This window comes from Gymnoscopelus braueri (assembly GCF_963280865.1).
Source record: "Gymnoscopelus braueri genome assembly, chromosome: 1".
Classification (NCBI taxonomy): domain Eukaryota; kingdom Metazoa; phylum Chordata; class Actinopteri; order Myctophiformes; family Myctophidae; genus Gymnoscopelus; species Gymnoscopelus braueri.
Window position 1 is genome coordinate 60639252 of NC_137603.1, and position 25233 is coordinate 60664484.

The following is a 25233-nucleotide window of genomic DNA, read 5'->3' on the forward strand; positions in this document are numbered from 1 at the left end:
GAAGTGAAGCCTTGTTCTGCTGAAAGCATCCTACAAAGACAACACATTGTTCCCGTTTCAGCAGCACCCATCTGTAAACTAATGATGTGCATGGCAACCAGTCTCCAGGGGCCGTCTCACAATGAACTGAGATGCACTTGGCCATAAAACTGTCAAGTGCCTTACACACCACAATGGCTGCAGGCCAAAAGGGTGGATAATATATAGTTTAAATTGTCGTAAATAAGAGTTATCATTCATCTAATTATAACACGCTAATGTCTTGTCTTTTCGGTGATCTGTATCCTTATCTCCGGTTCACCTGCCTGAATCCAGTGGTGGAAAAAGTACTCACATTTTGTGCTCAAGTAAAAGTATCAATATTGCATTATAGAAACACTCTGTTACAAGTAAATGTCCGGAATTCAAAATGTACTTGAGTAAAAGTCCAAAGGTATTAGCATCGCAATGTACTTAAAGTACCAAAAGCAAAAGTACTCATCATGCAGAATGTCCCATTTCAAGTTTTCAATTGTATAAAGATCTTCTTGAAAATAGCCGATCTACAAGCTCACAATGCGTCGCATTGCTGGCGACTCATTGTGAGCTTAGATCGGCTATTTTCAAATGGCCGAAATGTATATAGGGCTGAAGTGGTTACTGTATGTTTTGTAATAATAATCAAAATCTACAAAGTAACTAGTAACTAAAGTTTTCGAATAATTGTAGTGGAGTAAAAGCACAATATTTGCCTCTGGGAGGTAGTGGAGTAGAAGTAAAAGTATTGGAAATTTGAAACACTCAAGTAAAAATACCTCAAAATTTTACATAAGTACAGTACTTGAGTACATGTACTTAGTTACTTTACACCACTGCCCGAATCAGAGCCGGGCTTCACATTTCATTCTGAAAAACACGTCTGTATGCTCGTATACCTGCAAGACAGGGCAAACTAAAGGTTGATTTGACACGTCTCGTCAACGAGCCCCGACACCAAAGAAACAGACAAACAAAACACCACACCACCCCAAGGCCACCTCACTACTATACTGGAAGTTGCCAGTGGCTTTCTTCTTCAGTGAATAGAAGACAGCTTTTTTTTATGATGGAAAGCTATACTGATGGAGTGACTCTACCCTAGGGGAGGGTCAGCCGTCTCCCCCCCACACACACACACACACCTCATCACACACACACACACACACACACACACACACACACACACACACACACACACACACACACACACACACACACACACACACACACACACACACACACACACACACACACACACACACACACACACACACACATAGACAGCAGTGGTGTAAAGTAACTAAGTACATTTACTCAAGTACTGTACTTAAGTACAATTTTGAGGTGGTTTTACTTTACTGGAGTATTTCCAATTTCAGAGGCAAATATTGTACTTTTACTCCACTACAATTATTTGAAAACTTTAGTTACTAGTTACTTTGCAGATATAAATGATTACATTATAAAACATACATTGACCACTTTAGCCCTATTTTATATCTAGGCTATTTGAAAATAGACGATCTACAAGCTCACAACGCGTCGCAACGCGCTGTGAGCTTGTAGATCTGCTATTTTCAAACATTTTAGTACTTTTACTTTTGGTACTTTAAGTACATTTTGATACCAATAGTTTCATACTTTTACTGAAGTAAATTTTTTATTCCGGACTATTACTTGTAACAGAGTATTTCTACAGTGCATTATTGATACTTTTACTTATAAGTAAGAAATGTGAGTACTCTTTCCACCACTGACAGACACACACACACTGAGAGAGTGAGAGAGAGAGAGTGAGAGTCCCAAAATTGTCTTTCCGCTTACCAGAGGGCGTGTGTGTGTGTGTGTGTGTGTGTGTGTGTGTGTGTGTGTGTGTGTGTGTGTGTGTGTGTGTGTGTGTGTGTGTGTGTGTGTGTGTGTGTGTGGTGTGAGATGGCGAGGAGGAGCACCTACTTACCCATTATGCCGGAGTTCATGAAAGGTGTCGGGGACAATCCTTCGTGGGACACTAATCGACTGTCACTCAAGTGATCAGCGTAATGAGGGCTGTCTGCCAAACCCTGGGGGACAGAAATCACAGTATCAAGCACGTCACCAGGACACCTCACTAATTGAGTGCTATGACACTCCTCTAATTGGTGAACTGGCTGAACCGTCCCGGCATATAACGGTATAAGAAGAAAGATTAACCCATTCAGACCGGGGACGCATCTGTGTCATTTTAAGATTTCTTTGGGCTATTAGCAGATCTACAAGCTCATTAGCAGATCTACAAGCTCATATGAGCTTGTAGATCTGCTATTTTTGAAAATACGTGAAAAACGTGTGCAAATCTTTGAAATATATATGTTTTTTAAAGCGAACGTTTTTAACTCAAATCTTTGCTTCTGGGGGATTCTACAAATGTCTTCTCAATCCTAACAGTTTTTATTTTATTTTATTATGTTGCTATAATATCACTGGTTCTCAAACTTTTTTCATGTCAAGATGTCATGATTTAAAAAAGGAAAATAGCAGATCTACAAGCTCACAGCGCGGCACTCGGTGCCGCGCTGTGAGCTTGTAGATCTGCTATTTTTTTATAGCCAAAGTATAAAATAATGGTTAAAGTGGTTACACACGGATGCGTTCCCAGCTTTAATGGGTTAAGGGAATGGTTCCATACTGACTATCTAATGACTGCACTTAAATGATACAGCGCTACTTGAACCAACATTTTGAAAGGAGATTATTCTGAGATGAGGGAATGAACCCATTAATTGAGACGAAGGTTCTATGTCCTCCCGGTGGGGGCTCCTCACTGGTAGGTGAGTCAGTAGGATACAACGGCAGTGACAACACACAAATGGGTGTGGGGAGGAATTAATTGGCATAACGACTAAATTGGGGAGAAAAATGGGTAAAAAACACACAAAAACGTTTTTGTTTATTTAGTTGTTTGTTTTTAACTCACTGAGTGCCAGAATTATTTCTGGCTATGTTGTCCCAGTGCCAGAGATTTTTTCAAAGTAAAAAAAGTGCTTAGGAAGCGAGATACAGCCTTTTTCAGTTAAACAAGGAGTGGATGGAGCTGCAAATCTTCAGATAATGATATCTTGGGTTCTGAACGTTTTTTTTGTTTTGTGAAACACATCAATGGCACTCAATGAGTTAATTAAAGATTTTAGCTTATAATGACATGTCCAAAAATAGGGACTAATAAGATTGTCTCCATGTTTTCATCGGTAAGAGTAATGATCAGTAAGGCGTCCCTCTGTATAGCCCAGATAGCTAATCTAAAGCACCACAGACTGTCCTCCTCGTGTTGACGTACTCGAGCAGACATCAAAACTACAGCCATGCTCCCCTCTGCCACTAGGGACCGCTAGGGGCAAAAGCCTTGAGAATGGCTCAAGCACCACCAAGCCTTCACAGTGCATTCTGGGTACTGTAGGATCAGGCAGTGAAACATCTTGTTCAGGACAAAAACATATTTTTTTTCTGTTTATTTGACTTTTTTTTTCATGACTTATTGGTGTTTTATAATTGGTGAATTTGGGGACGAAAAGAAAATCTATCAAGGCTACATAAACATCCATATACGTGACATTTCCTAAAAAAACCATGCAAGGCACAGGCACTAGTGACTGAAGTGAATAAGCAATGACATCATCATGGTTTAACATCATTTCTCCTGCTCATCGAACCATCCCGACAATCACCACCTGTATGCAGTGAATTAAGCCACCAGACAGAGATGGCTGCCATTAGTACGGATACTTCACCATAAGATGATGCATAAAGCCTGGGGGGCGCATGAGCCTAATGCCGGATTTATACTTTGGAGACACGGGGCAAAAAAAAGCCGATCTGCAAGCTCACACGCTGTGAGCTTGCAGATCGGCTTTTTCCGGGCCATACGACCCAAGTATGAACCGGCCTTTAAGCCATGCGTATCTAAGTAGGTAAGAGCATGCATTTAAAAGGTTAAAGGTGTGTGTGCGCGTGTGTGCGCGTGTGTGTGTGTGTGTGTGTGTGTGTGTGTGTGTGTGTGTGTGTGTGTGTGTGTGTGTGTGTGTGTGTGTGTGTGTGTGTGTGTGTGTGTGTGTGTGTGTGTGTGTGTGTGTGCGTGCGTGCGTGCGTGCGTGCGTGCGTGTGTGTGTGTGTGTGTTTTGTCTACTCCCTCCTGTTGTGACTGACTGACAGTGTGACTCAGTTCTTGTTGTCCTATAGTCTAGTCTTCTTTGTCTTGTCCCGTGTTTTTCTCTTGTCTCTTTCATTTCTCGCTCTGAGGACCGGGCCCCGGGGCCAGCGTAATAACTGGATGTGTGACTGAGCAAACTACAAATCCTGAGCCTAGGAACCTATGATGGTGCTACAGTGTAGAGACAACTTAACGCATCTGTGTCACTTTAGATTTCTTTGGCTATTCAAAAATAGTAGATCTACAAGCTCATAGAGTGCCGCGCTATGAGCTTGTAGATCTGCTATTTTTGGGGGAAAAAATCGTGAAAATGTGTGCAAATCTTTTAATACATATACATTTATAACTCAAATCTTTGCTTCTGGGGGTCCCTGGAACAATATATTTTGAGATGGGGGTCCGCGGACAAATACAGTACATTTCATGTTGGTGGTCCTTGACAGGAAAAAAGTTTGAGAACCACTGATATTATAAACAAGTTTTTTTTCAGAAAAAACTGTTAGGATTTAGAAGACACTTGTAGAATCCCCCAGAAGCAAAGATTTGAGTTACAAATGTTCGCTTTAAAAAATATATACATACAATTTTCACAATTTCCCCCCTTAAAATTGCAGATCTACAAGCTTGTAGCGTATATATCTGCTATTTTTGAATAGCCCAAAGTATAAAATTATGGTTATAGCTGAAAGATTATCTAAAATGACACGTGCGTTCCCGGATTGAATGGGTTAAAGGTGATTTGCTGCTGAGGACCTGCTGCCACCAAACTATGAATCTCTCAAGAACAGATTCTGCTCTCCGCTTGAATCTGTCGGGGGGGGTTCGTCATATCGCGTACTCACTGGCCTACAAGTGGGCGTGCCTTCAGATCAGGAAGCAGGCCGCGCTTTACCCAATCAAATGTAGTGGGCGGGATTTACGTGTCCGCCGATCCTTCCCCACTAGGAACAAACCGAAACTAATTTAACAATAGCGTCCTCGGAGCAGACAAAGATATTCACATTTTAACTTGCTCTTTCATCATAGAAACAAGTGGGCTTATAACCAAAACGATCCATGTTCTCTGGGAGAAGTGGTGTTAGTGTTCCGTGTATAAATATTGTTAGTGGGAATGAAAACATAGTCGCACCACCGGAAGTGAAAGGCTGAAGGCAGACCAAAACCCCGGTTTCCTTGCGTACGTGTGCTACGTCGACTTCCTCCCAGAGCCAAGTGAGATAGTAAAAAACAGCAGAGGGCGCTATTTTTCCTTTTCATTTGGCGATGGGTTCCCAGATTGCCAAACTATTGACCTCTGTCATTATAGAGAGTGGACCTCTGGTCTGGTAGTCTCTATTGACCTCTGTCATTATAGAGAGTGGACCTCTGGTCTGGTAGTCTCTATTGACCTCTGTCATTATAGAGAGTGGACCTCTGGTCTGGTAGTCTCTTAAGCAGGTCCCTATGTTGACTGAAACGTGAAAATTCTACTAAGTCATTTCCATGCAACCATGTTGAAGATTCTTGAAATGTAATTGCGTCTCTCTTCTATGTAATCTAATTTAGAATTCACCATTAAAACTTTCATAGGGACCGTTACATCACAGAACTACGTTTGGCTGTTTTTTAAATTTACGGTTTATTTACCATCTCATGACAAATATGTAATAAATAAAAAAAAATTGTTGTTTGATAGAAAGGAAGAAACAGATGGAAGCTGCCCCTTCATCCTCCCAAGGTACCTGCGGATTCAAAAAAATTGTCTTTTCTCCCCCTGTGGCTTAACAGGCTTCCTTTTCATGACACTTATCAGCTTCTAGGGGCTTAGGTCTAAATATCGGTCACAGTATGGTTTTGGAGAACTCGGGGTCCTCATGCAATAAAAGATACTCTGTCGCCGTGCTAATCCCAGAGCCCTGCGAAAATCCCCCATCATGCTCCAGTCACAAAAAAAAAGCATCTCCCCAAACTACATTAACCCTTTAAGACCGGGAACGCATCTGTGTCACTTTAGGTTTCTTTGGCTATTCGAAAATAGCAGATCTGCAGCTCATAGCGGGGCACTGGGTGCCGCGCTATGAGCTTGTAGATCTGCTATTTTTTAAACATCTTGAAAATGTTTGAATATATACATTTTTGAATATATATATATTTTTTAAAGCGAACATTTGTAACTCAAATCATTGCTTCTGGGGGGGGGGGGGGGGGGTCCCTGGAACAGCATATTTTGAGATGGGGGGGTCCAAATACATACAGATTTTAGCTGCAAATGTCCGCTTAAAAAAATACATTCAAATACATGCAAAATAAAATCACTTTTTTTTTAAGAATAGCAGATCTACAAGCTCATAGCGCGGCACTCGGTGCTTGTATATCTGCTATTTTTGAATAGCCAAAGGAATCTAAAATGACACCGATGCGTTCCCGGTCTTAAAGGGTTAAAAGCCTGATTTATACTTAAGTTGACGCGCCCGGTAGTCGCGCGTCGAAAATAGCCGATCTACAAGCACACGATGCGTCGCGGATGCGACGCGTCGTGTGCTTGTAGATCGGCTATTTTCAACGCGCAACACGGTTTAAATCAGGCATAAACTCCCACCCAGAGGGACCAGGTGGGCTTGCATTTCTATAGAGCTATTTTTCTCCAAACTCATACCCTTTGCATTCAACATACAGTAAGAGAGAGAGAGAGAGAGAGAGAAAAAAAACATCAGAAATCTTATTATCCATCTTCTTTTTTTTGTGAGCGAGGGGGGCGATGATGGAGTAATTTCAAAGGCGCTGGAGTGTTGTGCCGTGTCGAGGGAATCCTCAGAGATTCCCTATTGTGTTGCTGCCAGGGCCGCGCACGCCGTTAACCCTTTAAGACCGGGAACGCATCTGTGTGTCATTTTAAGATTTGAACCACTTTTACCATTATTTTATACTTTGGCTAGCGAGTGCCGCGCTACGAGCTTGTAGATCTGCTATTTTTGAAAAATCGTAAAAATGTGTGAAAATCTTTGAATATATATTCTGTTCAAGCAAACATTTGTACTCAAATATTTGCTTCTGGGGGGTTCCCTGGAATTAAATATTTTGAGATGGGGGTCCGCGGCCAAATAATACATACAATTTTGGGTGGTCCTTGACATGACAAAGTTTACCAGAACCACTGATATCACAGCAACATAAGTGTTTCAGAAACACTGTTAGGATTTAGAAGGCATTTTGTGGAATCGGCCTCAGGTCTTAATGGGTTAATCACACCGCCAACAGGCTCAATAATAACAACAGACCTCTGCGAGATGCTCTGGCAAGCAAGCACACACACACACACACGCGTGCGCATAATCGCACACAGACACACACACACACACACACACACACACACACACACACACACACGCCAAAAAAAAAAAAGAAGGTACCACCTCCTTCTCTTCCATGGAAACTCAACCAGGAGAGCATTTCCACAGACTAACATTAAAGCAACAAAAAAAAAAGACACTTTGCTGAGAGGTTGTTTGGGTTGTGTTGTACTGCAGTTAGTTACCTTGCCATGATGTAACTTCCTGTCGATTTTCCTATTTGAATTAGGGTGGTGATGATGGTGAAGATCCGGACTGGATCCGTCGTGGATCTGGATGCGGATCTTTGAAATGGCAAAATCAACAGGAAGTTTTGACATCTTCACAAACATTGAAATGAAATAAACACAAAGCAATGCTATGTGGAGTTTTGGTAATATTACACATAATACAGAAGCCATTTGGTTTGCATTCATTTATGTGCTAAAAGAGTGACGTTTGAGACCTGTCTCACGCTGCAATCTTAAGACAATGAGGAGACTGTTTTGGATTATCGATTTCTAATCGACTATTGAAGATATCTCACCAATATTTGGTGTAACATCATGACTGGGTAAATACTCATCCCAAACCTCTACCAAAGTGTTATTTTTGCTTTAACAAAATAGCACTAAGTGCAGCATAACATTATTTGTCTATGTTTTTTTCTCTGATATTTTCTTCCTGGGTGATGATGATAATCTGCTCCCACAAAGCCAGTAAAAGGCCATGTGAGGTTGGGAGGGGAAGAGGGGGAAGAGATCCAGCCCTGATAAGGGGATAATGGTCAATGCGGGCTCACAGTCATCATCACAGTGCACCAGCACCTCTGGGACCATTATGCCTGATATTGTTGCTGTCGGGCAGAAACCTCTTATCTCCGTATTTTAACCGTTTGTGTTTTTTCGTAAATTAACGCCCTACTTTGCGCCGCGTTTCGAGCTTGTAGATCTGCTACTTTTGATGCTTTTGAATTTGAATCCTGAAAAGTAACAGTTTTGGACATATGAGGTTTCCCCCCCACTAAGACGATTTATACTTGGTTAGGCATCGTGTCACGCACCGACAAATAGCACATCTACAAGCTCACAACACGTTGCAGCACGGCTCGATGTGAGCTTGCACATCTTTTTTTCAACAATATGTTTATTTATTTTTCCTTTCTTTTCACAAAATATTTCAACATTATATTACAAACACAACAGAAAACAAAAAAAGACAATTACATTAAATTATACAAGACAATCAATGAAAAAACAAAAACAAAAGAAAAACATACATTGGCATCAGCACTACTCCTCTCCAGATTATTCCATTAAATGCGGCAGATTATTGTTTTCCATATACTGTATAAAACGACCCCACACCTCCTGAAACATCTCTTGTTTGTCCTTAACACATTCCATGCCAGACGTTAATCTCATAATGTACTCACCAGTGCCAACGTGTTATTGTTATTTTTTTGTTTTTTTTACTTCTACCAGTGAAGACCACGTGTCAAACGGGGCATCCATGTTGTAGTTAGAACGGTTTACGTTAAACAGTGATATGCGAGGAGAAAAAACTACAAGGAGAAAATGGAGTTTCAGTTTCGTCATTCGAACGGGGGCCGACGGGATCGGCAAAACCGGATCCCAAATAATTCCGTTTCCGGTGGTGCTACAATGAAATGTGCCGTACCGAAAATTGAAAAAAGTCATTTTTTTCGAAAAAATAAGGAAAAAGCACCAGTTGGCGTAGATCTACGCGATTGGCACGTGGCGGCTTTAAATAGGTTCGCGTAGATCTACGCGACTGGCACTCAATGTGTTAAGAATGTATGTGATTTTTTCTAGAGGTAGGCATAAAGACAGTTCCCTGAACCACTGTGCAATGCTTGGTCTATCCGGCCTCTTCCAGGTCAATGCAATTACTCTTTTAGCTTGTAAAAGACAAATATCTATGAATATTCTCTCACTGCGCTTTATTCTTTGTCCAACTGGATAGAGGCCTAGCAGAAAGAACTTAGGTTCTGGTACAATGTTAATTAAAAGTATCCTTTGTATTTCCTGCCCAATCTCCCTCCAAAAGTCCATCAATCTTGGGCATGACCATAAACAGTGGAACAATGTGCCTCTATCTTCACCGCATCTGGTGCATAAGTCCGGAATATTGTTATTAAATGTATTAAGCTTCACAGGTGTGATGTACACTCTCATAAGCCAATTGTATTGAAGAAGTTTTAGGCGTGTATTCCCAGTCTGGGATTGAGCCAGTTTACAAGCTGTACTTCATTGCTCCACTGTTAGGTCCGTGAGCTTGCACATCTGCTATTTTCGGTGCGTGACACTGGCACGAGACTATAAGGGGCGGATTCAGACTATGGTCCCGGGTGCGCACCCCGGACCACTTGGCAGATGTTGTGATAGTGTGAACTTTGCGTACCGTTCCCCGGAACTCTACCGTACCGGGACCACCTGGGGAGGTAGTCTCGGGTCCGTTTCATGCGTACTCGAGAACGGAACGCTGCAATGTGAATCCATCCATACCAACAGAAGGAAGTGGACTGCTAATCATAAATCATTTATATATTGTTATGATGACACATTATTTTACCTGTGTTGTACCTTCTCATAGTTCTACTTGAATGTTGACAAGAAATAATAATCCCGCTAGTGTTTGAGTAGCGTGAGCCGTAAAAAAACATAAACGAAAAACACATGTGTAGCGAGTGCTGCCTCTAGGATAAATATACCAAGGATTAGTCTGTGATGTCACTGCTAAAATACCAAGGATGCGTCAGTGACATCACTGTCATATGATAACTACAGACAACGTTACATTGCAAGGTTTCAAAGACCAGCGCACACACTGCTTTGGTTGTGTATTGTTGTTCTGTTATTATTATAACTCAAGACAACGTCAGGAACACAGTCAAACTTTATTATTCACTCTAAACTCTGACAAATGACTCTTCTTCTGTGAATGACATTCTCTATCTCCCAAAGCCCCATAGTCCACAGCGCCCCCATGAGGCACATATTTACCATTACTGTTGAACTGTGTATTCGGGTACGGAAGAATCTTGGCCAATGTGAATGCTGGCCAGCTGGGAGAGGCCAATTGTACTCGGGAACAGTTTGAATCAATCGGACCCAGTCTGAATCGACCCTAAATCAGGTTTTGGTTCATCATGTGTAGATTCCGTATAATTTCATTTCTGTCTGGTGGACTTTTCAGGATTCAAATATCTATCCAAAAATAGAAAAAGTAGCTATTTTTGCATAAAGTACCTAAAAGGAGCAAACCAAGTACAGAGCCAAACTGTCTGTCAAACTGTCTGTCTGTCTGTCTGTCTGTCTATCTATCTGGTCTATGAAGCTATCTCTGAAATCTATGAAAAAGTTGAATCTGCAACACAATCGTATAAAATATGTGGGGGTCCTTGCTTCATCTTTCTCTCAGCTAAGGGGTCCTTGTCCTGAAAAGAAACGTTGAAGACCCCTGCACTATACAGGTTAAATAACTGCCAGGACTGCTGTTTCGGCGCGACGACAAGGGGCTCACGTCGTGCCCCCCCTCACCCGGCACAACGTTTAAAAAAAAAGTCAGCTATTCAAACAGTCAGCCCTGCATCCCCGGTGAATATGTGTCTGGCTGTGAGGTGGCAGCTTGGGGAGCGATGATACAGTCATGATGGATGCGTGTGTGCGTGTGTGTGTGTGTGTGTGTGTGTGTGTGTGTGTGTGTGCGTGTGTGTGTGTGTGTGTGTGTGTGTGTGTGGGGGGGGGGGGGGGGGGGGAGTATGGAGTCGCGGGCGGTGTGGTGCACTGGGGACGCGGAGGGAGGGGGGTTGGGGGTTGTCCTGTGGTGGCGGTGGGCACGGCCCTCCTTACTGTCAAACTGCCAGCCCTGCAGCCACAGCTGCCCAGGATGCAGCGAGTGAGTGGCCGCGAGCCAAGGTCACCACAACAGGGTCTCGGGACTGTTCATAGATGACTGATCACACACACCCACACACAGACACATGGGCAGGCGCACGCACACGCACACACACACACACACACACACACACACACACACACACACACACACACACACACACACACACACACACACACACACACACAGAGAGAGAGCTCGGGCAGCTTCAGCAAACAGCACTCAAGACTAAAAAGCCTGATTTATACTTCAGGGGAATATCCCTTTTACAACAACTTCTGGGGCCATTGTCACAGGTACTCAGGCTGTTGTGTTGCACCCAAGACAGTTTTTTTTGTTGTTGCTTGATTCAATATTATATATTCAATATTTGATATTCATTAGATCAGACACGCCCCCTTCCCATAGAAAGGAGATGTCATTCGCTGCCGGGTTTTTCCCTTTCTCCTTTGTACAAGTGTTTTGTATTTGTTGATGACATGTATTATTGTGTTAATTTTGTATGCTATGTTGATGAATTGAATACATGGGCTGCGGACCGCTTTGGTTGTGGACCCCCATCTCAAATACATAGGACCACAATGGAAACAAGTCCCTAGGACTTTTTTGTCCTTACTGTCTGACAGTACCTCGTGCTGTTTACATATGTGACTAATAAAGTATTCAATCAATCAATCAATCAATCAATCAATCAATCAATCAATGCTATAGAAGCCCATTCAACCTCAAACTCCATGTTTAGACTGATTGGAAACACACGTCCCTGCTTCTGGTGACTGATATTGTCCTTCTAATGAATGGGGGAGACCTTCATGTTTCCATTAGTTATTTCATGCATGGACTAAATTGGATTTCATGCATGGACTTACAGGACTGCCTTGATGCAACATTACATTACAGAAAATATGAGCGTAATGACATAACTAATCTAAAAATGACCGTCCCCTCATGCATTAGAAGGACCATATCAGTTACCAGAAGCAGAGACATGTGTTTTCAATGAGTCTAACGTGCTTAAAATGGAGTTTGAATATTGAATGGATTTAAGTAGTAGGGGAAGCTCGTCTGATAAAATTAATATCAAATGTCTAAATATTGAATCGAGCAACTTCAAAACTGTCTGGCGTGCATGCAAAAGCCTGAATAGACCACAGAACAGTTTTAAAGTGAGATTCCCCTTTAGACGCGTGTGGGTGTTGCGCACCAGAAATAGCCAATCTACAAGCTCATAATGCGTTGCAGTGCAGCACGTTGTGAGCTTGTAGATCGGCTAGTATAAATGAGGCTTAAACCCTCTTCATCACCTTCTTGAATAGCAAACGTATAAATGTATAAAGTCGTTCAAGTGATTGTGATGCTATATTAACTGCTATTGCTGGGGACCCCCTGGGACCCCCCCAAGGACCCCTGGGGGTCGCCGGACCCCACTTTGAGAACCAATGGGTTAGGATACTAGAGTAGCCTACTTCAATGGTGGAGTTTGAAAACAACAACGACAACAAAAACTACATTATTACCCCCTAAACCCCTTACTTGTTGAGGCTACAGAACACCATGACACAGGACTTTATCAATAACTAAATCAATACATACAATTAGGGATGGGCAATATTATCGATATCACGATATATCGCGATATTTTATTTCGCGATACTGTATCGCGATACTGTATACTGTATCGCGATACTGTATACTGTATCGCGATAAAAAAAAAATAAAGATTTTTTTTTTTTTTTTTTTTTTTGCTTTTTCAGATACAGGCTTTATGAAAAACATTCAAAGAACCTATCACAGATCTGCAGCTACTCAATATGTAGTGTATATATAAACAATATGTAGTTGTGATATATGTATATATCGCAATATATCCCAATATATCCCAATATATCCCAATATATCCCAATATATCCCAATATCGTGATACGACCCAAGTATCGTGATGCGTATCGCAATATAATCGTATCGTGACCCAAGTATCGTGATACGTATCGTATCGTGAGATTGTTGCCAATACCCATCCCTACATACAATAGCCACTTAAAGGATCGATAGCATCTGTATGGACACTCCAGTTAAGGTGAATTAAGGCTATCCCTAGCAATGACCTACATTATATCATTTCCCAATGCTAACAAACAGTATTTAAATACAATTTGAATACTGCCTGCGGGACTGTTTTGATTTATCACATTATTCACATCATTAAACTCAAGCAAATTTCTTTCTATGCCAGATTAGGCCTAAGCCAGTGGGGTCCCCAGCAAAAGTAGTTATCCATTTATAGGTTGGCTATTAAAAAATAGCAGATCCACAAGCTCACATCTGCTATTTTAAGTATTGGAAGATTTTGAATAATTTGGATTTTTAAAACACAAATATTGTCTTCATGGGGGTACCTGGCATAAACATTTGCAGAAGTGGGTCCGCGGTCAAATCCATATCAATGTGGGGGTCCTTGACATGAAAACGTTTGAGAACCATAAGGGGTGCAACAGTTAATTGATCTAATCGACTTCAACAATTATACAAAAATAGAAAAAAAACAGAAGATCTACAAGCTCACAATGCTTCTTGATGCGACACGTTGTGAGCTTGTACTGTAGATCAGATATTTGTTTGCACGACGCCGTTGTACAACGAAGAAAACTAATCAATTTACTTGATTATAAAAATAATTAAAAACATATATCCAAATAACAACATGCTTCTTGATTATTTGATTAATCGGAAAATGTATGGATAGAATAATGGCTAAAAAGAGAATTGATAGTTTTAGCCCTATACAGTAGCTCCATCTGTACTCTGTGCCAGATGCACCTGAAGAGCATGGTCCCATGGGAGAGGACTGTTTAGGACTAACCACTGGTAGTGTAACACAGTGGCTCTCAAACTTCTTCATGTCAAGGACCCCCAAATTGAATGTATCTGGCCGCGGACCCCCATCTGCAAATGTTTTGTGCCAGGGACCCCCAGAAGAGAAAATTTACAAGATCTACAAGCTTGCAGCGCTGTGAGCTTGTAAATCTGCTATTTTTTAATAGCCAACGTATAAATGGATACAGTGGTTAAAATGGTTGTGATGCTGTATTAACAAATTAACCCCGGACGCCACTTTGAGAACAACTGGTAGTGTGAGAAGATCGTGATTGATTTGTGGATAAGACAGAGAGCAAGATTCTGATTAAAACTAGAAAAAGTGCCCTTCGGAGGTCTCCGCCAGGTCAGGTAGATTGTTGTGGGCCAGCAATGTTCAGAATTCAGTCATTATAGAGGTTTGTGGAATCTGTAAAAGTTAAGGGATCAATGTTGATGAAGCTTTTGCACGATTTGCGTGATGTTTGGACAGTAATATCAGAAAATGTGTTTTGCGAAGACAGGCCTGCCGGTGGCGCTATAATAGGCCAAAGTGAAAAGGGTGGCATTTCTTCCTCGAGCTAGTGGGAATGTGCGTGCAAAGTTTCACGGCAATCAAATGCTGCGTTCATGATTTGAGGCATTTTGTTCAAAACGGACCACTCCTGCAAACTTTGTAAAGCCAATCAGGATGGAATATGAAAAATCGGACAGATCCGTCTTGATCACATGACTATAGAGATACTGTGTACCGGTTCGCTTGATGTTTGGACAAAATCTGTAAGAGTAATATCAAAAAATGTGTTTTGCAAAAGTCGGCCTCCTGGTGGCGCTATAACAGGCGAATGTGAAGAATTTGGTGCAGAGGTTCTGCTCTGGCATCCAGGGAGTGTGTGTGCACAGTTTGACACACAGTCACACACACACGGACGGACGGACGGATGGACGGACATGGGGCAACACAGTCTCGGCCACACCTTCGGCTTGGCGGAGTCAATAACAATGGAACTGCTAAGGTCACATTTTCATATAAAGTTTATTTTAAAATTACAGGCCGTCCTACACGGTAAATCGTACATAGACTATTCCACATGTAAATCAAATTTGCAACGCAGTGTGTGTGTGTGTGTGTGTGTGTGTGTGTGTGTGTGTGTGTGTGTGTGTGTGTGTGTGTGTGCGTGTGTGCGTGCGTGCGTGCGTGCATGTGTGCGTATGTTACGGTGGTGCGAACAGCTGTCTGCTTACTGCTGCTGTGCCTTGCGATGTCAGAAACACTCATTTATATGCACCTAGAGCACAGATATCTCAAGCGTCTCCCAGCTTATAATTCAAATCAGGGCTGCCTATGTTACCGTAGCCTGTAGACGTTCAATGGGGAAGGGCAAACTGGGAAGTAAACAAGGTAATGCAAGCCTGAGCTGCCTCTGACATTTAACCCATTAAGACCGGGAGCGCATCTGTGTGTCATTTTAAGATTTCATTGGGCTATTAAAAAAATAGCAGATCTACAAGCTCATAGCATTACGAGCTTGTAGATCTGTTTTTTTTTTTTTTTTAATAGGGACACTTTGATGGGGGTCCGCGGCCAAATGCATATCATTTTGGGGGTCCTTGAAAAATTGAGGACCACTGATATTATAGCAACGTAATTTTTTTCCAAAAACTGTTAGGATTTAGAAGACATTTGTAGAATTCCCAGAAGCAAAGATTTGAGTTCAAATGTTCGCTTTAAAAAATATATATTCAAAGATTTGCACACATTTCCACGATTTTTCAAAAAATAGCAGATCTACAAGCTCATAGCGGCACTCGGTGCCGCGCTATGAGCTTGTAGATCTGCTATTTTTTTTAATAGCCAAAAGAAATCGAAAAATTACACCCACAGATGCGTTCCCGGTCTTAATGGGTTAACTGAATGCTGATTGGAAGTGACAGGAGATTGACATTCAATGAAATGCATACAGGGGCATGTGGCAGGGCCGCTGTGTAAGGGACAAACAAACACAACAGAGGGAGAGGATGTTCACAAACACACACAAACACAAAGAAATGTTGACACTGACTCAAGAAACGCAATTCAAGACAGTATGCAGATTGGAGAGTTATAGACTAAGCTCTGCACCTGGCTCATTACAATTCATTTCAAATCATCTAGGGGTAATGCAACTGTAGTTCTTTGTTTTCTCTGAATGAACGTGCAAATTACGTTTCAGTTAAATCATGCTTTTTCTTTGCAGTGAGAACTAACCCTACCGCTTTACTTCTACAAAATATTAAAAGGATGCATTTTTTTATTTTATTATTTCAAACTACATTCAAAAACCTATATTTGAACACTTAAAGGACGACTTCACCAATTTTCAACCTACAGTGTCTTCATATAATTGGTCCTCCTCACTAATGCTCATTATAATAATTATGGTAAATGTTTTGTCTATTCAATCTGTGTCTCAGAGGAGAGCTGTGGACAGTTCAGAAACACGCCTACTGCCTACCAGTGACATCATCGATGGGGAATCCAAGCTAATAGAAACTGCACGCTTTCTATTCCTTGGAAAGTTAGCATGCTACGATGGAAGCCATTGTTCTTGCGTTAATACAAAATTAAATAAAGAATTCAAATCTTGTTTGAAAAAAAAATCCTGCCTAACGATGATGTTTCTGCGGGTTTCTGAAGTGCAGTGTCCACAACCCTCCTATGAGATGAGACGCAGACAGAGTAGAAAAAAACTAACATTTTATCATGAGCATTAGTGATAGGTTATGATAGGTTGAAAATGGGTGAAGTCGTCCTTTAATTAGCTTCAAAATACAAGAGCTTTAAGACCTGGCTTGACCAAGCAAATTAGGACTTTGTTTTGGCTGAACATCATGAGATGCAAATGAGCCAGTTCTGACTTACTACAATTCTTTTGATTAATCTTTTGTTATTCTTTAGGCTATGTCTCATTTATTATCATTTAAAGACTGTGTCATTACTTCACTTTCAAACACTTCACGTTTGAATGTTCAGCCATGCAAAAAAGCAACACAAATTACAGTTCATGTAACATGACCGGGGTGGTGCGGTGAGAATAAAGTGCATTATGAATGTATCAAGCTAATGTAATGCATGTTAAATGAGGTGCTGTGGAGCAGAAACAAACGAAGGCATGGCCAGAGGCACTGTATAAGGTGAGGGGCTATCTTACCCGAGAGGACTCGTACGAGGGACTGGACGACTGGCCACCTGGGGCCCAGGACGCTTGGCTGGGCCTCTCATCTATACCTGTCAAGAGGGAGAGAGGCACAACTTCAGTCATCAGTTACAGAAGTAGACAGAGCCAGCCATACACATGCAAATGAGGTTAACAGCAGAAGGGACGATTTCATAACCGCCCTGCATTTCATTTTGGTCGCTAAACGCGGGAGGGAGTAGCGCTAGCGCCCCCACTTCACCGGACCACTAGAGCACTCGCTTTGAAATTAATTTATTAAAAAGGTAATGTACTTTGAATAGTTACTGTAGAGTTCAAGTTGAGCTTATGTTAAGCCTGTCACAATTCGTTATCCTCCCTTTCATGTCTGTATTCACTGTACAATCTGAAAAAGATATCAAAAATAGTGACGGTTAAGTAAGTGGGCAGCCACCCGGAAATAACCCCAAGAATAATGTCTTAAATTAAAGGTAGGGTAAGTGATTTGCAATTATTCAAATAATTGCAAAATGGGTCTATGTTCTGATAGTGCTCGTTACTATAGAGTGTCCTGTCCATATAAGGAGTCTCCATGTCTCTCCAGCTCTTTATTAAACAGAAAATGCATTTTCAGTGCTTTCTCCTGATTGGCTTAAAATGTGTCACCTACCTGAAAATGTACTATATTCTGTTTACTAAAGAGCTGGAGAGACCCCTGTGACCGAACAAACGCTCTGTAGCAATGATTACTATCAGAATATAGTACTTTAACCTTTTTAACAAAAAAAAAAATATATATATCACTTACCCTACCTTTAAAGCTTAAACTCTATAGAGCGTCGCAGTTCCCGCCCACTTCCTGTTTTTTTTGGTGCCGGAAGAAAAAACTCAATGCATTTTTCCATTGACATTTCCAAAAATATTTATATCTATTAATTTAAGCCTCGAATCAAGCCATCATGACATGACATGAATCATGACCATAAACGTTTGATTCTGTGATTTTAAATGGGTGGAAACCTCATTATGTCCAAAACTGTTACTTTTCAGGATCCAAATTCAAAATTATCGAAAATAGCAGTTCGACAAAACGTGGGGCGAAGCGCGCTTGCCCAACTGCTATTTTCGATGCTTTTGTGTGACGCTGTATTATGATTAAGTAGGGCGTTAATTTACGTAAAAACACAAAAAGCTAAAATATGGAGATAAGAGGTTTTTCTGCACGACGGCAACGACATACAAAAAAGTGCATCCCTTAACATTAACGCTGAAAAAAGTACAAGAGAGTGCAACTCCAGCTCTGTGATCTGGCATTGATATATAACCCGGCTCCAACGGAACAGCTGAGCAGTGAAACTCATTTTGAAATTAAACAAAAAACCTCCATGTTCTGAAAGTCAATGGGAGGGAAAAACAGATAAACAAATAAAATCAATAACTCTTTGACAAAATTGCAAAAACCTCGAACATCTGGTATGTGATGACAAATATAATATCTGACCTTCAAAATCTGATTTATGCGACATAGTCAGTAAGAAGATATGATGCCTCGATTGTTCTCGCTGCTTGAGACAATGTGATTTGGTAGTAACAGCATCCCCACTTCACAAGTCAACATGAGCAGAACATAATTGCGGGGGCCGCTTAACCATCAACATTTTCCAACATATTGATTCTTCCAAGTGTAATTTCATTTCGGTCTCAGTAGAATGCAATATGATTTGCTCAATTTCACCTTCAAATGAAAAAAAGATCGGATTTCAGAAATTGTAGGCAACAACAAAAAAGAACAGTGCGAGGAATGCACAACGGAACTTTTAAACATAACTGTAATATATGGCAGTGGTTCTCAAACATTTTCATGTCAGGGACCCCCAAATGTATATGTATTTGGCCAAGGACCCACGTTTTTTATAATAGGGCTTAAAGTTAGGGTAAGTGATTGTTGTATTTTTGGTTCAAATAAAAATAGCTCTACAGTATATTCTGATAGTACTCACTGCTATTCACCCGTTTCCTAGGCTGTGTGTTTTCCACTTCCTGTCGATTTGATCCAATGAAATCCAATGAAACTGGTCAGATGACCAATGATGTCCAATGAAATCGACAGGAAGTGGAAAACACACAGCCTAGGAAACAGGTGAATATAGTGTGTGGAGTCTCCATGTCTCTCCAGCTCTTTATTAAACAGAAAATGCATGTTCAGGTTAGGGTGACCACCCGTCCCGAAATTCGCGGGACAGTCCCGAAATTGGACCCTCTGTCCCACGTCCCGCACAAGCAGGGCAATGTCCCGAAAATCAAAGTTATGGGGGAAAAAAAATATATATATATATATATTCTATAAAAAAAAAATGTTCATTACATTTTTAAGTTAACTTGCAATACCCTCTTATATCTGTGAAATACTATTTTTGGATAAATGTAATTGGTCAATGCTGTATGTATTTGTGGAACGCCATTGGTTGGGGGGGAGTGGAGGGTGGACCAAAAAACATCAACATCCGCGACTCCGCGTCCACACTCCACAGGTCACAACTGACAGGCAGCTCACGTACAACAGTGCGGACTAGTGTCATCGCTGCGCGGCAAAAATACAAAGCGAAAATGGAGGAAACAGTGGAAACTCCTGCTGCTAAGAAAAAAAGGCTCTGCTCATATAACAGAGACTGGGAGAGTAAATATACATGTTTGATATCTGTGTCAAACGACCCAAACAAGGCAGAGTGTACGATTTGTCGTCGGAACTTCACTATCACCCATGGAGGAGAGAATGATATTAAGAGGCATGGTGACGGTGAAGCTCACAAGAAAAATGTACAGCAAAGAAAGGCCAACACTAGCTTGACAAGCTATTTTTCAACACAAAAAGACAGCAACACAGATAAAGTCACCGCAGCGGAGGTAACCAGTGTCTACCATAACGTGCAGCATGGCTTATCATACAGATCTGGTGAGTCTCCCCCCTCTCTCTCGCTGACTCACTCGCTCGCTTTCTCTCTCTCTCAGTAGGCTACTGGGCTACTTTATTCTATGGCGATCTGTAACAATGTGATGTTTTGAAAAACACTCCAGTTGTTGTTTGTTATAATAAACAATGATTAGTATTTGAGAAACGGTCTAGTTGTTGTCTAATATAATCCACAAAATACATTAGTATAAACCCATTTTGTTTGAATATTTTATTAGGCAGAAATTGTTTTTGTGATAATAAATTGGTAAAATCAGGCAAAAATACGAATTAAATAACATAACCCTAACCTAACTCCTAATCCTAACACCAAAATAAAGAAACCAAAAACTGGAAAAAAAACGAACCCAATCCGCCCAGAACCGCGAAAAAAAACGAACCTGCGCACGCGTGCATGCGTCCCACGATGTCCCGCGAAACGGGTTAATCTGTCCAAAGGGATTCTACCGTTGCGCCTCAAGCCTTAGACGGACGGTTAATCTGTCCCTCAATGGGCCTGTTTGGAGGTGGTCACCCTAGTTCAGGTCGGGTTACCAATTTCATCCAATCAGGATAGACTAGAGAACTCAGTCAGGATACAGATTAAACAAGTGAATTCGGAAGTGAATCATGACACAAATAAATAAATGAGAAGACAAAACTGGAACTGGAACACTAAAGGAATGGGTACTCTCTCGTGATTGGCTGAAATGTTGTCACCTAACTGAAAATATATTTTCTTTTCATGAAAGAGCAGGAGAGACAGAAAAAAGACCCCTTGTAAAGTTGGCCGGATGGTCAAGGCTCCAAGAATCGACAAAGTCCAAGAATGTAGATTTGGGGTATTTTATTTACCTCCAAAACTAGGAATGAGCCCCATGCAGGAGTGTTACAGTCAAGGTCTGAGGCAAATAATACTACTTCAAAAATAAATACTGGCCACAAATACACAGCTACAAGTAAACTGACCATTTCACTCTGAGCTGTCCCCTGTCTACATTTCCAGCCTACTTTATATACCAGGTAAGACCCACCCACAATTAGTAATTGGCATCATCATCAACTCAAACCAAGCAAACCATGGCCCATGAGTTAGACTACGCAATTACAGATTTTCGGGGCAACTTCAAATGCATTTCTAGGCATCAAATAATTCACAAAACAATGACCATAGCATTTGACAATACAGAAAATATATAATAGCCTGCAACACTGGGTGCTGAACAGACACACCTCCAAGGCAGCTTGATGACAGTCAATTATTAGAAGCAGCTGTGCAGTGTGTGCTTGTAATGTCCAGTTTTACACTGTGGAGTCCTTAGTGTCTATAGGGCACGGGTTGCTCCGTGACACCCCTGTTACTGAACAAACACTCTATAGCAATATCTATAGCAGGATATAGAGCTTTAAGTGAAAATATGTTTATTTATACTGTTGGTCATTTTACAGGGGACCTCCTAGAACCCACTCCAGGACCCTTGGGGGTCCCGGACAGACCCCCAATTTGAGAACCAGCGATATACGGGATATGCTTTTAGCCTGAAATGTTGACAAAAAAACGCTCAGCGCCTCAGGTGTCACCTCCTCGCTGTACCTAACCGCATGGTTAAGCAAGCACACAATCCAAGCAAAAACATTTGCATGCATGGAACAAACGACTCGACTCCAAGTGCAGAACCAGATTTTCCACAGCAGAGAAGAGAGAGAGAGAGAGAGAGAGAGAGAGAGAGAGAGAGAGAGAGAGAGTGAGAGAGAGCGCAGCCTAGTCCTGGATCTCACACTCTCAAAATGAGTGGGCTTCCTGGTTCCAGGCCAAAGACAACGTCGAGCCAAGACAACCGGAGTGACAGACAGCAGAACAGAACGAGAGAGGGCAGTCGATTCAGCTCAGTTCAAGGCAGCGTTCTTTTTTGGCCGCGCTCATGATAACACCTTCAAGGTTATTTTCAAAAATCGACAGAGCACTTTTGAAAAAGAGGAAGAGAGGAAGGGTGATTTGTTGTAAGGCAAACTGAAGCCCCCCCCCGATGATTTCACCACTAGATTTATTAACTTACACTAGGGCAGTGGTTTTCAAAGTGAGGGTTGTGGCCCCCCCGGGGGGGGGGGGGGGGGTTGTCGCTAGGGGGTACCAGGGGGGAACCAATTGGAAAGGAGAAGGAAAACAAAGACTCATACTATAACGTTGTTGTCGGTCAGAAACCTCTCATGTCCATATTTAAACTTTTTAACGTTTAATGTTTTTTCGTAAATTAACGCCCTACTTGATCCTACTCCAGCGTCACACAAAAGTATCAAAAGTTTTGCCGTTTTTGAATTTGAATCCTGAAAAGTCACAGTCTTGGTTTCCACCAGACAGAGACGATAATGTACAAACATCAATTTAAACTCAAATGCAGTCCTTAAGATTATTGTGCCAGTTTAACCTAAATTTTCGCAACATTTTCATAAGTGAAAATTGCCGATCTTCAAGCTGACAAAGCGTCGCGTCTCAATGCGTTGTGTGCTTGTAGATCAGCTATTTATTTATTTGTATGCCATTTCGCAATAAGGGGGAGGGGGGGGCTGCTGCAGCCGTATTTGAGGGACCTTGGCATGGAAAAGTCTTCGGTCTCCTTTTACTGCCAACCAGCAAGTTCACATTATGCACCACTGGCACAAAATGCTAAAATACAGCTGCAAACACAAACACCAGAATGCTAACAGGTCTACTGGACTGGTCTGGCAGAACCAAGTTCATAGTAGGGTGAAACAGTGACGTGTGTTGGATTAAAAGAAAACAAATAGGAACAAGGAAAGTTCTGCTTTGAATGGGGGGGAAATAAATGTAACTTTGTATGAGAAAGATTGTAGCTACTATTTCCCAGAAAAGGTGGTGTCATTCTCGGCCGACATTTTCCTTTTTCTCTTGTACATAGTGTTTTGTATTTATTGATGACATATTATTATTGTCTCCGCCAGGCTGAAAGGCATGGCGAGAGTATGTTTTGCACCCTGTCCGTGTGTCCGTGTGTCCGTGTGTCCGTGTGTGTGTCCTTCTGTCTGTGACCAGCTAATCTCCGGCTCCGTTGGCCCGTTCACTGCGAAACTGTGTACACACACTCCCTGGATGCCAATTCAGAACCTCTGGCCTTATTCAGATTGGCCTGTTATAGCGCCACCAGGAGGTCGATTTGTGCAAAACACATTTTTGATACTACTCCTACAGATTTTGTCCAAACATCATGCAAATCGGTACACAGTATCTCTATAGTCATGTGATCAACAGAGATCTGTCCGATTTTTCACATTCCATCCTAATTGGCTAAGATTGCCTTCCGAAGTTTGCACTTGCAGGATAGGTCCGTTTTGAACAAAATGCCTCAAATCGTGAACGCAGCATGCAATTTCCTGAAGTTTTGCATGCACATTCCCACTAGGCCGAGGAAGAAATGGCACCCTTTTCACATTGGCCTATCATAGCGCCACCAGGACGCCACAATAACGTACCTGACCTGGCGGAGACCTGTGCTCCGAGGAGCACTTTTTCTAGCTTGTGTAAAAAAAAATTGCCATGTTGTAGCATTGAATACATAGGACCACAATGGAAACAAGTCCCCGGGACTTTTTGTGTTTTCCTTTTAGTCTAAATGTCTGACTGTACCACGTGCTGTTTACATTTCTGACGAAAGTATTCAATCAATCAAACCGGAATCTCCCAGGGGGTCTACATACTTGGTCCCCTTCTTTTTTACCCTCGACAAATCTCTTCGCCAAAAAAAAGATAATCACAGCGCCTTGCAATGTGACGCGTTGTGAGCTGGTATATCATCTATTTTTTGCAGTTTGCTATCTTTGAATAGCCAACACAAAGATCTAAAATGACACAGATGCTTTACCGGTTTTATCGGTTTAATTCAACTTTGACACTCTTCATGAGTTTCAGTTATGGATATGGTTTCACTTTTGATGTCAGGAGAGCCTGCATAACCATTAGCCACCTATACTTCATTGACCAGGCATTGCCCTCAATACCCTCATACCTGACTAGCCACTTCTACAAAGTGAGTGACACCCACAGCCACAACACTAGAGGGAGCGACAACGATCTGGTACCACCCATCTATAGAACAAACATGGGAGAAATCTCATTCTACTGCTCTGCCACCAAAATGTGGAATACCCTGACACCATCCCTTAAAAAATGTGGATCACTGGATTCTTTCAAACCAGGCCTGAAAGACCATCTATCAGGAGACTACAAGGGGAGGTAAACGCATGACATGTATTATTTAATGTATACAAACTAAGTTACATTTATTTCCCCCCCATCTAAATTAACCCATTAAGACCTGAGGCCGGTTCTACAAATGTCTAAATCAGTAGTTCTCAAACTTTTTCATGCCAAGGACCCCCAAAATTATATGTATTGGCCGCGGAACCCTAGGCTCGCGTGGCCAGACAATAAACGGGGTCATCCCTATGTTCCCCGGGTTCTATGTTCCCCCACTAAGGTTAGGGTTAGGGTTAGACCAGGCTAGTGGAACCCCCCATCTGAAAATGTTTTGTGCCAGCCAGAAGAGAAGATTTGTGCAAAAAATGATTTCCCGGTTTTAATGGGTTAAAAATAATAAAAGTAACTTTGTATGAGCGAGATTGTAGCTCATACAAAGTTTATTTCCGCCCCATCCAAATTAAAGTTTCAATGAAAAACCAAACAAACCCTAGGTGGGGTTGGCGAAAGGGCCTACTCTGTGTGGAGTTTGCATGTTCTCCCCGTGTCTCCTAGGGTAGTTAATACCCTCACAAAAACATGTAGTAATCCTGGTCGCTATACCGCCTCCC

At 41.7% G+C, this 25233-nt stretch overlaps 1 protein-coding gene across 3 annotated transcripts in view; it reads right to left on the reverse strand.

Moving 5' to 3' along the window:
* Positions 1-25233, reverse strand: part of tcf12 (transcription factor 12) — a 174982-nt gene that overhangs the window by 128003 nt on the left and 21746 nt on the right. For all 3 annotated transcript variants that reach the window (XM_080436664.1, XM_080436665.1, XM_080436663.1), the window contains exons 4-6: positions 17475-17551; positions 7716-7814; positions 1976-2078 (exon numbers count right to left, since the gene is read on the reverse strand). In XM_080436664.1, the coding sequence (XP_080292790.1) occupies positions 1976-2078; positions 7716-7814; positions 17475-17551 (279 nt within the window). The remainder of the gene's footprint in view (positions 1-1975; positions 2079-7715; positions 7815-17474; positions 17552-25233) is intronic.